The sequence below is a fragment of the Podarcis bocagei genome (genome assembly GCF_964188305.1).
Source record: "Podarcis bocagei genome assembly, chromosome: Z".
NCBI classification, from domain to species: Eukaryota; Metazoa; Chordata; class Lepidosauria; order Squamata; family Lacertidae; genus Podarcis; species Podarcis bocagei.
In genome coordinates this window covers 49,500,368-49,515,889 of record NC_138140.1, presented here as the reverse complement: position 1 = coordinate 49,515,889, position 15,522 = coordinate 49,500,368, and the positions used below count along the sequence as shown (strand labels likewise).

At 47.9% G+C, this 15,522-nt stretch overlaps 1 protein-coding gene across 5 annotated transcripts; it reads left to right on the top strand.

Moving 5' to 3' along the window:
• The first annotated feature begins 935 nt into the window (after positions 1–935).
• On the top strand, positions 936–13,604 carry NONO (non-POU domain containing octamer binding). Of its 5 annotated transcripts, none has more exons than XM_081180489.1 (11): positions 936–1,256; positions 5,041–5,178; positions 6,711–6,904; positions 9,544–9,845; positions 10,497–10,592; positions 10,985–11,181; positions 11,274–11,358; positions 11,561–11,660; positions 11,829–11,871; positions 12,102–12,211; positions 12,675–13,604. In XM_081180489.1, exons 2-11 carry the CDS (start codon positions 5,049–5,051, stop codon positions 12,810–12,812), a joined length of 1,395 nt encoding a protein of 464 aa, XP_081036615.1. In that variant the 5' UTR covers positions 936–1,256; positions 5,041–5,048; the 3' UTR covers positions 12,813–13,604. The 5 variants fall into 5 exon arrangements, with proteins under 5 accessions (XP_081036615.1, XP_081036612.1, XP_081036611.1 ...); XM_081180486.1 differs by having other exon boundaries at positions 938–1,252; positions 6,684–6,904; XM_081180485.1 differs by having other exon boundaries at positions 938–1,256; positions 6,684–6,904.
• Positions 13,605–15,522: the final 1,918 nt, after the last annotated feature.

Here is a 15,522-nt window from a genome sequence, read left to right as displayed (position 1 = left end):
ATACATTGTTATGTTCTAGGGGAGACAGGGCGGTGTAGTGGTTAGAGTGACGGACCAGGACCTGGGAGACCAGGGTCTGAATTCCCACTTGAACATAAAGCTCATTGGGTATGACCTTGGGCCACTCAGTCTAACCTACCTCGAAGGGTTGCTGTTGGGATTAATTGAGAGTGGTGTGAGCCACCATGATATCCTTGGAGGAAAAAGTGGGATATAGATGCAATGAATATTGGGCTGTAAACCACCTTCCCAAACCCATTATTGGACGGAGGTACTGTTTTGCTTGCTACTATTTTATGCATTTTGAGTTTTTAAACCGCACTTACCTCCCTCTTAAGTGGAAAAAAATAATGCACAGGATCGGTGCGCACAATCCTATTGCCAAACCCAGCACATTTTTGCAGCTGCTCCTGGGCATCATGTGGACAAGAGTTCCACCCGCCCACGCTTATGCACAGTACGTATTTGAACATGCTTGAAAGGCAGGGACTTTAACGCCAGAGCGCGCTCCAACGCCCCCTGCAGACGGACCCAAATCCGCGGCACTGCTGCTTTAAGGAACAGCGCCTTTTTCTACCGCGCCTGCGCAGGGCCTCGCGGCGCCGTCACGACGCTCGCTCCTCATTTCCAGCCACCCACCGCCTCCCCTTTTCCTGCCCCCTTTGTCCCTTTCTCGCCTCTCACCCAAACCTTGCTATGGGAAAGAGGCACAGAGAAGGGGGAACCTAAAACGCCCCTCAGCCCGCCATTGGCTGCCGTTTGCGCGGGCTACGGGGGGGCGATGAGCGCGGCCAATAGGACGCGCGAGGGCCCGCCCCCGCCCAGGCGAATGCCTCCGACCGGCGTCACCAGCGGCCACTCAGCGCAAGCCCGCCGGAGCCCCGTCGGCCAATCAGTTCGGCGGCGGAAGGCGGGACGAGCGCAGCAAGCTCGGGTGAACGGTTTCCGGCCGCGCGCGCCTTTTCCCCTCCCCCCGCTTCTTTTTGGCGGACCCCCCTCCTCTTCCTCCTCCCTCGTTCCTCTCAGCGGCTTTTCCTGAGGTGAGGAGGCCGAGGCTGCCTGGCTGGCCGGCCGGCGAGCAAGCAGGCGCGGCATTTGCGAGCCGGGGTCCGGCTGAGGGACGAGGCGGGGGCGGAGGCGAAGAAAGGCGGGCAAATCTAGGCCGGGGCTTCTGTAGTGCCGCTGGGCCTCTTCGCCGCCGCCTGAGGTGAAGGAAGAAGCAGCCGCGGGCAAGGCAGGAGCGACCGAGTGAGTGAGTGAGCGAGCGCATGCGCGGCCTACCTCCCCCTCACGCCTGGTCCGGGAGCCCCCCACCCCAAAAGACCCCTTGCCCCTCTTCTCGCCCCCTCCACCTCTCTCTCTTCAGGGGTTTGGAAGAAGTCGGCGCTGCCTCCTCCCGGTCCCGATTGCCGGGCAAGTACCCGAGGGACCGGTTCCGAGGAACGGAGGTCCGTCGGCGAAGTCTCGTGCGCGGCGAAGGGACGCAGCCTCCGGTTTTGGACCGCGGAAGCTGCGGCAAGAAGGAGGGGGCGAGATCCGTGGTGGGGCCAGGCTGTCCGCTGCCTTTTCTGGGTTCTCGGGGCGGATGGGGCCGGCGGGAAAGCTTTCGGCGGTAGTAGTACACTAGTAAGGTGGGGCGGAGTGTGCGTATATTGAAGGGGAAGGGCTATTGGTTTGCCTGCTTCTTGTTTTCATTATGTATATTTGGGCTTTGTTTAGCGACCCGTCCTGAGGCTTCCGCGGAGTAGCGGCATCGCCTCCCGTAATCGGAGGCCGCGTGTTTATGAAGGAGCCAGCTTGCTGGATGGCTGCTGTTTGCGCGCGGCGGTGTGGGGAGTAGGGGACCTGGGCCAGGGCCAGGGGCTTTCTGGGGGATGCCTGACAGGAGGGATTTTGTTTGTTGGCTCCTTCGTGTTGCTAGCGCTGCCTTTGTCAGCCTGGAGCCCCCCTGAGTGTTTCCGGGCAGCTGCTCCCGTGGAGGCGAGTCAGTACACCTGAGGGTGGTTGTAGCTCGAAACCACCTGCAGGGGAATCGCTTTGGCAAAAGTTGCCTGGCCTGGCAGCACCCAGTGAAACGATTCAGCAAAAGGAAAGACATCTCCACACATCTGTATAGTGAAACTCTGAACTTGGCTGGCATTAAGATGTTATGACGGTTGTTGAGGTAGGTGGCTTCAGATGAAGAATGGGAAAACTCGCAAAGGAGGAGATATGTGGCATTGGTCGTTAGCAATAATGAGCTGTGTATGATTTCCAGGACCAGGGGCAGTATGCCTATTGGATGCCAGTTGCTGGGGAACAATAGTGGGAGAGGGTTGTTGCCCTGTGAGCTTCCCAGAGGTATCACGTTCTCCACTGCAAAGAGATAGGATGCTGGTCCAGCAGGGCTCTTCTTGTGTGCCACATAGGTGACTTTGGACCTGCTTGAGATATGGCCAGTCAACCCAAGCTGCTGTTTTCTGCTCTCTGGACTGCAGCTGTTGGCCTGCTTAGCTCGGTGCTGGATGGGACCAATTTGGACAGTCCGCCCCTGCTACTTAATCGATCCAAATGGTTTCCAGAGAGTGATAGGGGATATCCCATGTTGATGGCCTTCCAGCTGATTCCCTGGTGGCCCGCTGGAATGCAGAGTTAACCAGGGCTATTGACTGTGAAGCTCCCTCTTTCCGATTGCATGGAGCCCACACAGCCTTGTGGTTTTCTCCAGAGCTGAGGGCGATGAAATAATCGCTGAGGCGGCTAAAGTGCTGGTAGTGGAAAACTCATTCTGAATCAGACCGAACACGGGTTAGAGATCAGCATTGAGCCTACCAAGTGGCGATAGCATCGGCGAAGAGGACCTTCTTCACCGCCTCTATTGTGTCTGCAGAAAACAGTAGCAGGAGACTCAGGTGGTTCACAGTCTAACGGAACCACCTTCGCCATTGGGGCCTGGTAAGGTCCCCAAGATCTCATGCAATGATTATGCAAAGTTTTTTGCAGATAAAGTCGCTCAGATTCAGAAAGAGGTAGATTCCACTGTGGAAGCAGGGCTGGGGTGGGAGAGTGCTAGACTCCTGTCTAGTCAAGTTGCATGGGATCAACTCCAATCTGTTACCTCCAAGGATGTGGACAGGCTGCTTGGATGAGTGAAACTGACCACCTATCTCCTTGATCCTTGCCCATCCTGGCTCATAAAAGTGAGCCAGGAAGGGCTGGGCAATGGGCTCTGTGGGGTGGTGAATTTTTCCCTCTGTGAGGGAGCCTTCCCAGACCCGCTGAAAGAGGCAGTTATTAAACCGCTTCTTATAAAACCATCTTTGGGCCTAGCCAATATGGTCAAATATCACCCAGTCTCAAATCTTCCATTCTAGGGCAAGGTGATTGAGCGGGTGGTTGCTGAACAACTCCAGGCACGCCTGGAGGATGCGGATCATTTGTGTCCCTTCCAGTCAGGATTCAGGCCTCATCATGGGACTGAAGCTGCCTTGGTCATGCTGGTCGATGAGCTGTCTCCTAGTTCTTCTGGATCTCTCAGTGGCCTTTGATACCATCAACCATGGCATGCTTCTGAACCGTCTAGAGGAGCTGGGGCACTATTATACAGTGGCTCCGCTCCTACTTCCTGGGCTGTGTCCAGAAAGTGGTGTTGGGGGATGAGTGGGCTCTCACTTGTGTGGTGCCTCAGGGTTCCATCCTCTCCCCCATGCTTTTTAATATCTATATGAAGCCACTGGAAGGGATCATCAGGGGGTTTGGGCTGGGTGTTCATCAGTATGCGGATGATACCCATCTCTACCTCTCTTTTAAATCAGAACCAGTGAAGGTAGTGAATGTCCTGTGTGAGTGTCTGGAGGCAGTTGGAGCATGGATGGCAGCTAACAGATTGAGGTTGAATCCTGACAAGACAGAAGTACTGTTTTTGGGGTCGGGGTGGGAAGTTGTGGAGGACTCCCTAGTCCTGAATGGGGTAACTGCCTCTGAAGGACCAGGTGCATAGCCTAGGAGTCATTTTGGACTCACAGCTGTCTGTGGGGGCACAGTTCAATTCTGTGTCCAGGGCAGCTGTCTACCAGCTCCATCTGGTATGCAGGCTGGGACCCTACCTGCCCGCAGACTGTTTCACCAGAGTGGTGCATGGTCTGGTTATTTCCTGCTTGGACTACTGTAATGCGCTCTATGTGGGGCTGCCTTTGTAGGTGACCCGGAAACTACAACTAATCCAGAATGCGGCAGGTAGACTGGTGACTGGGAGTGGCTGCCAAGAGCATATAACACTGGTCGTGAAAGACCTACATTGGCTCCCAGTATGTTTCTGAGCACAATTCAAAGTGTTGGTGCTGACCTATAAAGCCTTAAACGGTCTCAGCCCAGTATACCAGAAGGAGCATCTCCAGCCCCATTGGTCAACCCGGACACTGAGGTCCAGCTCCGATGGCCTTCTGGAAGTTCCCTCACTGCAAGAAGTGAGATTACAGAGAACCAGGCAGAGTGGCACCTGCCCTGTGGAATGCCCTCCCATCAGAGATCAAGGAAATAAACAAATATCAGACTTTTAGAAGACACCTGAGGCAGTCCTTTTTAGGGAAGTTTTTAATGTTTGATATTTTACCGTGTTTTTAATATTCTGTTGGGAGTCGCCCAAAGTGGCTGGGGGAACCCAGCCAGATGGGTGGGGTATAAATAATTTATTATTAATACTATTTATTAGTGACTTCCCATAGTCTCTTTCTAGCCCTATGACTTGAGAGCAGTTCTCAGCTGGTGAAGCCAAGGAGTAAAAGTGGACCCCTCTGCAAGCAAAGCACATATTCTGCCCTGAGCTTTGAGGCTTCTTCCATTTGTGAGCTAACAAAGCTGCTACCCACTGGATTGGATTTGTTAGCAGCTCTTCAAAGTACCAGACATACAGTCCCCAACCTCCAACTCCATCAGGAAAGATCATTTGTAACAGAAGGTGCTGGTATTTGAACCCCTGATCTTGTGGGAAGAAAAATGTGTGCTCTGACACTGTGGTTGTGGGTTCATTGTACTTATATTTAATTCTTTCCCCCCTCCCAGGTTTGAAGATGCAGGGCAACAAGGGCTTCGCTATGGAGAAGCAAAACCACACTCCGAGGAAGCAGCATCAGCACCAACAACAGCAACAGCAGCAACAACAACCTTCCCCAGCTAATGGACAGCAGGCCAACAACCAAAGTGAGTGGCGGCTTCCTTGGGTAACATCCACACTGGAGGTGGTGTCCTTTCTTGCAGCACTTCATTTGGGATACAGTTTGAAAAACACAGCACCTGTTCCAATTCTCTTCCACATGGGAGGCTTGTGATTGCACTTTATTTCACCTTTACTTGTTTATAAAGTGTGAAGTGACCCTCTGGCTCCAGGGAATTACACACAAACTGATTGTGAGTGGCCAGTGGAACAAACCCATACAAGTCATTTTGGTGTCTTTGGAGATGTCATAGTCATATGGTTAGATCTCCTATAGATAGTGCAAGGTATTAGTCTTCCTTTGGACCTGGTCACTACTGTGTGCTCCAAAAATATTCTGTTCATGGTGTACTTGCAGAAGCTACTGTTTTCAAAGCTACTGTTGGTCAGTTGCATGATTTAATCACAGCTTGGTTTGAAAGTCTTAGGCTGGTGAGAACAAGCTCAGTGACACAGAAAGCATATATGAGGTGGGAATTTTTCAACCAGATCTGGTGTGATTTCTTGCGACTTTAGATAGGTGCTTAACATGTCTGCCTCAGGTCACCAGAGGTTACTGTTGGATTGACTCTTAAAGGGTGTATCGCCCCCTTTCCCAACATTAGCATTAACAGCAAATCCCTTCAGCACATGAGGATTGCTTATACTTTAAATCCTTAATGTGACTTGCAAACTAAGCTGGCATAACTTAATGATTTAGTTGCTAGTGGCCTAAGAATGCATGATTATTTTTAAATTGCTAGGAGTTCAGGGCTTTGTAGATTATAGGTATAGCTAAATGGTGGATGGAGACATGGCTTAGCTTATGCTTCTGTGGCTGATTGGGTTGCTTTCTAAGATGGTTTGCTTCTTTCTGCACTTAATGAACACTATGGCTTTCTTTCTACAACTGGACTTGGATGCTTGTTTCTTCATTTGCTGCAGTTCCTCTGGCTACTGAGCACTTTCTCACCTCTTAATGCTCGAGTCCTTTTTCTATCACAGCAATATGTGGCCTCCTTCAAACACCCAGAAAGACTGGTGTTGGGCTTTGATTCTGATCAGTCTTTTAAGACAATGGGTAATGTGTTCTAACTGGCATTGCTATTTGACTGTATCTTGAGTTGCTTCCTCCAGATTGTAAATTTGCAGGCTGTATTTGGAGCCCCACTCTCCCATCTGCTGCTGTGTGCTGGAAAGCTTCCTACCAGCACTGTCATGTAAGTGCTGCTAAAAATCTTTGTTTTGGACCTATCCTTCCAGCATTTGCAGTGCTCTGGCTGTCCTGCAGGTGGCTTTGCATTTTCAGTCAATGGGCCATATCTTTCATCTGCGCTGGGCAAAGGCTGCTATGGGGCTGACTCTTCAACTCCCAGGGCCTCCGACTTGTGTTGACCTGCAGTTGCTGCTAAAATAGTTAAGACTGGATGTGTGTTGGGAGACTTGGTGAATGTTCTGACCTTTGTGCTCTTCAATGTGTTAACACTCAGCGTTTGTTCCCCCAATTTTGTAGAGCGATTCTGTACCTTATTCCCCTCAGATGAAGGCCTGACAATTGACATGAAGAATTTCCGAAAACCTGGCGAAAAGACCTTCACACAGAGAAGTCGCCTATTTGTGGGGAACCTGCCCCCTGATATCACAGAAGAAGAGATGAGGAAGCTGTTTGAAAAATATGGGAAGGCTGGAGAAGTCTTCATTCATAAGGACAAAGGCTTTGGCTTTATCAGGCTGGTGAGTGGCTATAGTGTGCTAAGGATTCCTATGGCTTGGCGAAAGTAGTGCTGCTTTTAATGCTAGCCACGTGGGCTTGAATGGCCAGTGCATGGTTTCATATTGTGTGCACTGTGAATGCTGCATGTGGCACTTTATTTTGTGGAAGCAGACTCTTGCATGATGTTTCTGAGTTAGGACTTACAGAATCATACTTAATGCCTCTGGTCCTGGAATTTTATGGGGATTGTGAGAAAACCAGTTGCTTACAGGGGGGCCTGTGTTTCACTGGCAGAAAGCAGAATGTCTTCCCTAGGGAAGTGATCCATTATGGCATGCAAGCTTAATGGATCATGCTAGTTGATTCCCCAGTAGCTCCAGAATCCCTAGCTGCTCAGTTCTAGCTGAGTTTCGCACATGGAACTTCCAGCTGTGCACATAAAGAGATGAAGAAGCTCTTGAGAGCTTTCTTGGTGGCTGCTGTCCATAGACTTTTGAACTTACAATGCTGGCAGAGCTGACCTGTTAATGTTCTCAGTCTGTGCTTCCAGACTGGTATTTCTAGAACTGAGGAAGAGTAGATGTGCAAACTCTTGATCTTCAATCATACATAATGTGTCAAAGGAATATATCAAGGTGGGAGGGCAATGATGAGCTGGTTTATATTCTGTATTTTTTAAATCAGTTGTTTAAAAAATACAAAAGTAAAAAAATAAAATGGCTAATTCAGTGAAGGAAAAAGGCCTAGTCTTAAGTACTTGTTACAGTAATTTTATTTAATCAAAACCTTATAATTTAGAAGCATTAAAATAAAGCATGAACAGTACAACTGCATAAATATTCACTCCTGGTTTGAACTTGGGCAGGTATGTTCTCTATAGTAAACTGAATTAGTTCTTTCTTTTAACTTGCTGTTTAATAAAGTTTAACCACCAGATTTTGCAAATAAATTTAAGGCAAAATGACGTATCATCCACATTTATAAAATATTAACAAAATTAGACATGATCTAACAGGTTTATGGGACGAAGGTAGCGCTGTGGGTCAAACCACAGAGCCTAGGACTTGCTGATCAGAAGGTTGGCGGTTCGAATCCCCGCGACAGGGTGAGCTCCCGTTGCTCGGTCCCTGCTCCTGCCAACCTAGCAGTTGGAAAGCACGTCAAAGTGCAAGTAGATAAATAGGTACCACTCCGGCGGGAAGGTAAACGGCGTTTCCGTGCGCTGCTCTGGTTCGCCAGAAGTGGCTTAGTCATGCTGGCCACATGACCCAGAAGCTGTATGCCAGCACCCTCAGCCAATAAAGCGAGATGAGCGCCGCAACCCCAGAGTCGGCCACGACTGGACCTAATGGTCAGAGGTCCCTTTAACAGGTTTATAAAATGTTAGAAAATGGATTCTGATTATGATGTTGAGCCTATAAAATGGGAAAGAATATGGAACAAGAGGCCTAAAAAATCAATTTCAGCAAGGATTCAACAATCTACTCTCAAGATATTTTTAAGGTGGCATTGTACACTAGTGATCTTATCATATATAAGCCCCAATTTCTCTCCAAAGTACTTCTCCTGCAAAAAAATAAAGGCATGCATTTATGCTTATGGTGGGAATATCATTCAGTGACAGCTTTTGGAAAGGTAGTGAATTGGTACCTCATTAGCTTTCATGGGGGTATGGGATGGACCAAATGAAGACTTTGGATTATTTGGATAAATAATTGATATTGTGTGTGTGTGTGTGTGTGTATTCTATATCTGTATATGTATATATATTGCTGGCTGCCAGGATGGTTATTGTAAGGAAAAGAAAATATTTAGATGAGTTGGATAAAGATTTATGATCAAATCTGGTCCATAGTAATTGCTAAAAAATTAACTCAGAAAATAAGGTACTGTATATTAGAAGGCCTGTGGATTTAATCTCCTGTGAAATATGCTGCCGTTTGAAATTCTTAGTAACTTCATCTACATGTGAGATTATGTAAGACCTTAATGGCAACATCTAGTTATTTGTAAACAAAGCAGATTTTTTTAAAAAGAGCCTGTTACTACTCTCCATAGTAACAAGTACAACAACAACAACTAATAATGGATTGTGGATATAATGAATTTTATATCTGGTTTTCTTTCCTTTTCTTTGTCCTTGATTTTGGATCCCTCTGATGTATAATTTATTTTGCATCCCAGATCCTATGCCACATAGTACTTTCCGACTATGTTCTGCTAATTGTTGTTACTCCAGTGTTGAGGCGCTAGGAATGCTGTATTTTTAAGAGTAGCTTACAAGTGTGTGCCCTAAATGTCACACATGAAAAGATCCAGTTGGAAAATCTTGGGCTCCCTTTTCTCAAGTTTGAATCCACTCTTCCATTAGAGTCATGCATTCATCAGTTCCCTGATTTTCATCTCTTCTCTCAAGTCCTGGCTATTTGTAATGCCAAAGTGTTCTCTTTGCTGGGCTCCCCACACTCTCCATTCCACTCTCTTTGGGAATAAAATTATTTTTCCCGTAATATGTGCTTTGTTAGGGAGTGCCTACCCCTTTGTCTCTTCAGGGAGGTTCTTGGTCCAGTAGCAGTGAGCTGGTGGATTATTTACCCACTTGAAATAATTCTGGTGTGGTGGTCTTTAATGGGTGGTGCGTGTGTGTTTTTGTCTCCAGGAAACTCGAACTCTGGCTGAGATTGCGAAAGTGGAGCTGGACAACATGCCCCTGCGTGGGAAGCAGTTGCGTGTGCGCTTTGCATGCCACAGTGCCTCACTGACTGTCAGGAACCTGCCACAGTTTGTGTCCAATGAGCTTCTGGAGGAGGCCTTCTCAATGTTTGGCCAAGTGGAGAGGGCTGTGGTCATTGTGGACGACAGAGGCAGACCTTCTGGGAAAGGCATTGTAGAATTTTCTGGAAAGCCGGCTGCTAGAAAAGCCCTGGACAGATGTAGTGAGGGTTCCTTCTTGCTAACCACGTAAGTTATTCTAGTTTACTATTGTAAGTACAATAAAAGAAACCAGGTCTTTTGACTTAGGGCGGGGTGTGTGTGTGTGTGTGTGTGTGTGTGTGTGTGTCTTACCGGTAGAGGGCAATAAAGAGTGCATTTATTCAGTGGGCCTGAATCTTAAGTGATGTTCTCTATCTGTGTCTACAGAGCTAAATGAAGAAATACAGTATTGCAGTTTTACTCATCACCAGTCATTGCTTATGTTGAACAGGGCTGGTAGAACAAGAACTACAACCAGAAAATTGTGGGCTCTACATTTGGTGCTCATACCTTTATAAGAGATGCTTTTTGAGCACCACAGGACACATGGTGGTTTACCCAGTCAAACATTATTTGCAAGGCTGGATCAAAGGTATTATGGATTGCTGGCCACAGCAGAATCTCAGGTCTCTCTTGTGCTGCTTTAGTGCTTCTTAACTCTGAACATTGTTTTTCACCTGGGAGTCCTTATTGGTCCCAGGAGGCAGCAGCATTCAGCTTCAGGGAAAGAGTGTTGGTAACTAGGCTAAGGAAGGCCCTGATCATGCCTAAGCCTGTACAAAGGCTGCTGCTAGCTCTTGGATTTTGGCCTTTAAAGAGGTTGGCATTTATTTAGATGGATACAATTTTCATTGACAGGTTCCCTCGACCTGTGACTGTGGAGCCCATGGATCAGTATGATGATGAAGAGGGACTGCCAGAAAAACTTGTCATCAAAAACCAACAATATCACAAGTAAGTAGCCCGTGGAAGTGGTGCCTTCTTAGGGGAAGCTCATCTGAGGACAGTTACATTTTTATGGGAAATACCACTGTTATTAAATGGATTTATTACTACTTTTCAAGCCAATTTCTATAAAGTGGCTTCCAGAAACATAAAAATGTAACATAAAGTAGCATGCAAGTGTTTTTTCACCTTGTTTTGTTGGCTTTTGCTAAGCATAGTGGTAGGATGCATAAAGCAAACTTAGTAGCTATCTGAGCTTGATTCCCATTCTCAGAAACGTTCAAGATGCAAGCTGCTTGCCTGTAAACTTTACTTTCTGCCTTGACCCCAGTCCTGTGACTCTCACTAACTCAAGTTGCCTTTTCCTAAGTGACTGGATTTTTTCCACCTTGCTGTTGCAGGGAGCGTGAGCAACCTCCCCGTTTTGCACAGCCCGGTTCCTTTGAGTATGAGTATGCTATGCGTTGGAAGGCCCTGATTGAGATGGAAAAGCAGCAGCAAGAGCAAGTGGATCGCAACATCAAAGAAGCACGGGAGAAGCTGGAGATGGAAATGGAGGCAGCTCGTCATGAGCATCAGGTCATGCTCATGAGGCAAGGTGAGAAGCAGAATGGCGATGGCCTTTGCAGTTTGCTGGGAGCAGGTAGTGCAGGCATCCTGACCTGTCACCCCTGTGGATGTTTTTTCCAGACTTAATGAGGCGCCAGGAAGAACTCAGGAGAATGGAGGAGCTGCACAACCAGGAGGTGCAGAAGCGTAAACAACTGGAACTCAGGTGAGCAGGGAATCAGTCACACCTGTCTGTGAATTTACTTGTCTGTGAATTTACTTGACTTGTGCTGGTAATTGGTAGGACTTTGTAGGGGCAAGGCTGTTGCCAAGAAGCATCTGAGAGCATCTGTAGCTTGTGCATAAGCAAGTCTGAATTGTTTGATAGCTCTCCAATTGGTGTGACTATATGGGAGCCTTCCTTGCAGGCAAGAGGAGGAACGCAGGCGCCGTGAGGAAGAGATGAGAAGGCAGCAGGAAGAGATGATGAGGCGGCAAGAAGGATTTAAGGGGGCCTTCCCTGATGCGGTAGGGGACTTGCTTCACCTGGTGGGGTGGTGAGGGTCAGCTTCTACAGTTCATACAGTTTCTAACCCCTTCTGGCCTGGGCAGTAGCACAGAGAAGCTTCTTTCATGTGTCCTGCCAGAAGGAGGTGTCGGGATGTTGTCTGAAGCAAGCTTGTCTGTCTGTTTCAGAGGGAGCCTCCAGATATGCGAATGGGACAGATGGGTATGGGAGGTAAGCTGCAAGTGGTTTTTCCTCTCCTGTTAATGTTTTGGGTTGGGTTGTGCTTCATCAGCTATTCTATGTGGTGGCTGCAGGTTCCTAAGTCAGCAGGTAGCTGAGCTCTGGGTGGGCCACAGGTGCTATTCACCAGCAGGAATATGTGCAGTAAGGGAGCTGAGCTTTCAGTGGCCACTTAACCCTCAGGGGTATACAGACCAAGAGGCCTCCTTGCTTTTCCTCAGGTGCGATAGGCATGAACAACCGAGGGACGATGGGAGCTACCAGTGTTCCGGCAGGGCCACCACCTGCTGCTGGTCCTGGGCCAATGATTCCTGATGGAGCCATGGGAATGGTAAGGTCAACCAAGTGCAATTAGGCAGGATTTGGCTGAGAGGGTGGGTTGCAAAACCCTTGATCTAGGCAAGAATCTGCATGAGCATCTTCTCTCTTTGTAAGTTGATTTGAATCAGCTAGCTACATGATTCAACTAATGGTTTGGCAGGGGGCAGAAGCAAAGAAGCTAAGCTGTGTGTTCCTCCTTTTCCTAACTTGGCAGCTGTGCATTTGCCAAAAAAGACGTGACAGAAAATGAAAAGGGGTTGGAAGTCAGAGAGAACTCGGGTGCTGTTGCTTTGGTGCACAGTTTAATGTGTTCTTCCTAAGCCCTCTTGGGCCCTGGTGGTTCCCCCATAATGGCTATTGGTGGAGGAGGGAAGAGCATACTAAGTGGAGGTTGCATGGGGTCTGTACAGTTGCAGTCAGTCTTGAGGGATGTTTCTAACCCAAGCTTCTTTTCCCTCCTCACTTTCCTTCAGACTCCACCGCCACCCGCTGATCGCTTTGGCCAGGGCGCTGCAATGGAAGGACTTGGAACCATGGGAGGAAACACACCGGGATTCAACAGAGGAGCTCCTGGGGGGGACTTTGGCCCGAACAAGCGTCGCCGATACTAAATGGGGAGGGAGGCATGTCCAGTCTCCTGCCCATTCCATCGGGACAACCCTTAGGGGCTTCCCTTGGGCACCCGGGGTCTGGCCATGGCAAAAGGGCACCCAGCCAGATTTGTAAAGGGTTTAGTCGATGCCACAAGGTGCATTCCTGCAAAATGCAATGTGAAAATGGATCCCAGGAAGCTTCACTAGCTGTGTAGTGTGAGAGGCCAGGTTAGGACCTTGATGTCTCTCCTATTCCCAAGCACCACAACACAGGTTCAGCCCCCAGCTAACTCAGCTGCCATTGGAGGCCTGTTCTGCCTTCATGCAGCTCTCTGGATATATTTTTCCAGAGCAATAGAGCAGGGCCTGTGAGTCTGTAAATGTCTGTAGCTTCAAACGGCTTATCATGTGGGGGACGGGGGACTAGTTTTTTTTAAAGAATAAACTTGTAGCTTTTCACTTTTCTCCTCTGGACCATTTTTTCCTTTATTGTAGCTCGCTGGTGCAGCCAGGAGGGCCAGGTTAGTGGTGGTGGTGATATGGAGATGACTTATTCAATGTGTTGTACCATTTAAAAAAACAAAACATTTTTTTTACTGGTAGAAAAGTACAATCTATTGGACAAATTAAAGTTTCCTGTTGAAGACTCAAGTTGAAGCAACTGTTCGTATAACCCTAACTTTGCCTGTCTTGTGTAGAAGTATGAGACTTTCTTTATGTGAACCTGAGTTGTAATCGTCCACTAACAGGTTGAGTTTGTCTGAAGATTGTTACAGGAATGCATTATTAAAAGGGATTTTAAGCCTTTTTCATCTTGTGTGGCATCTCTTCTGTTTCTTGGGCTTGTGTATTTCTGGGTTTTGGTCACTAGAGGGAGAACCTGCTGCATCTCTTCGAAGTGGCAGCCAGATCTCTGCTTTTTCTGAGAAGGCCTGAGACACTCTGTGCTTGAAGATACCACCACTCTACCCCCCAGTGTTCTCTTCCTCCATCAGTGAAGCTGATATGTCTTGTGTATAGCCCACAAAGTAGCTTGGTTCCAAAGTTTGTGACTGAAAAACAAATCCTGACAAGGTGGTAACAAGAACACAAACACACACACACACACACACACACCAAAAAAGGAGATTTACTAGGGGAGGAGGGTAGTTTCCTGTTGGCATCTGCCCCATATCTCTTACTCTGGATTGTCAATGCACATGTTGCTACAGGGGAGAAAGTGTGTGGGCAAAGTGGCCCACTCAACTTTCAAGTTGCTCCTTTCACAGCTGGAAAAATTGTTTTGAAGGGAAGGTGAGAGAATGAAAAGTGTTGCACCTTCACTTGATTTGGAAAGTGAAAGGAAAGTGGATAGGTTGCAGGCAGAAGCAAGAGTGTTTCACTAATTTCACACAGCTGCTGTGTTCTCCTAGTCTTCAGTTTGGGATTATTACTGTAGTATGCACAATGTGGACTCACTGGTTCTGTAATGTTTTGGGTGCACAAACAGCTATTAGAAGCAAGTATAAGGCAGTCAACATCCACAACTCTGCTCTCGCCTTATGCCTGGAGATGGAAAAAATGCAGTGTGTAGCAACTGTTGTCTGAACCAGCTTAATGATTCAAGATAAGAGCCAGACTTACCGTAGGAACCCGGGCCCTATATAAACAGGGTGTGCTGGAGGTGAAGGGGACATTCGTTTCTGCTCAAAGTTCATCAAGCTTGCAAGCCTGGTGGGTGGTGCTGTTTGCAAGATTCTACTACAGCAGAGCTGCTGGCAGCAGAAACCATTCAGGTATGTAGGATTCTCTACTAATTGAACTGCCCCATGCACTGGTGGGACAGCAGGAGGAGGGGGAGGCTGTGATTCTGCTTTGGGTGGCGGAAATATAAACAGTTTCCTATGTATGCAAGCTATGGGGCATTTTGTGCAGAGGTGCAGAAACATGGGAATTGCTGGTATTACACAGCAAGTGGTTAAACAGTCAAGAGAGATGGATACTAGATCTTAGGCTCTGCATGCAAAGGATAATCCTGGCATCTGCAGCGAAAAGGATCTGTTGTAAGAGAACTGGGCCAAACCTCTTCCCAGTTTCTTTGGCAAGCTGCTGTTAGCTGGAGTGGATAGCCCTTGGCAAAACGGATCCGTTAGGCCAGGGCTTTCCAAATTTTTCATGCTGGTGACATCCTTTTTAGACAGGCATCATTTCGCAACACAGTTTTACTAGCAAACGGGAGGTTAAACTAACCCCTTTCCAACCCCAGGAGGAGCGTGGGGAGTGTTCGCGTGACACACCTAGACACTGCAGCCAACATGTGTCCCAACACAGTTTGGAAAGTGTGCTGTAGGCTCTAGAAGGGGTACAAGTGTGGCTGTGATTTTCTCTTTCCAGCTTTCACATGATCTGGTCGTTGCCATGCAGTTATTGGGAAACGGCAAGTGTCTAGCTTTAAAATTCCGCTGTCTGCTAAGGGTCATGTGGCAAAAAGGAGGAATTTTGAATAGCCCCACCTTCCAAGCTGCTGTTGGTGGGAAAGGATGATGATAATGGCATGTGTAGCAGTGAGCACAGCAGCAATGTATACCATGGGTTCTGCCAAAGCATAACCACAGCTGTATATCATCTTTCTGGCCCAGTACCTATGTACATCGGGAATCTGCTTCTTCCTTTGCTTCCATAGCATAAACAAGAAGTTCTAAGGCCATACGTTGTTCCTGTTGAAATGCTTGTAGACATTCAGGACCCC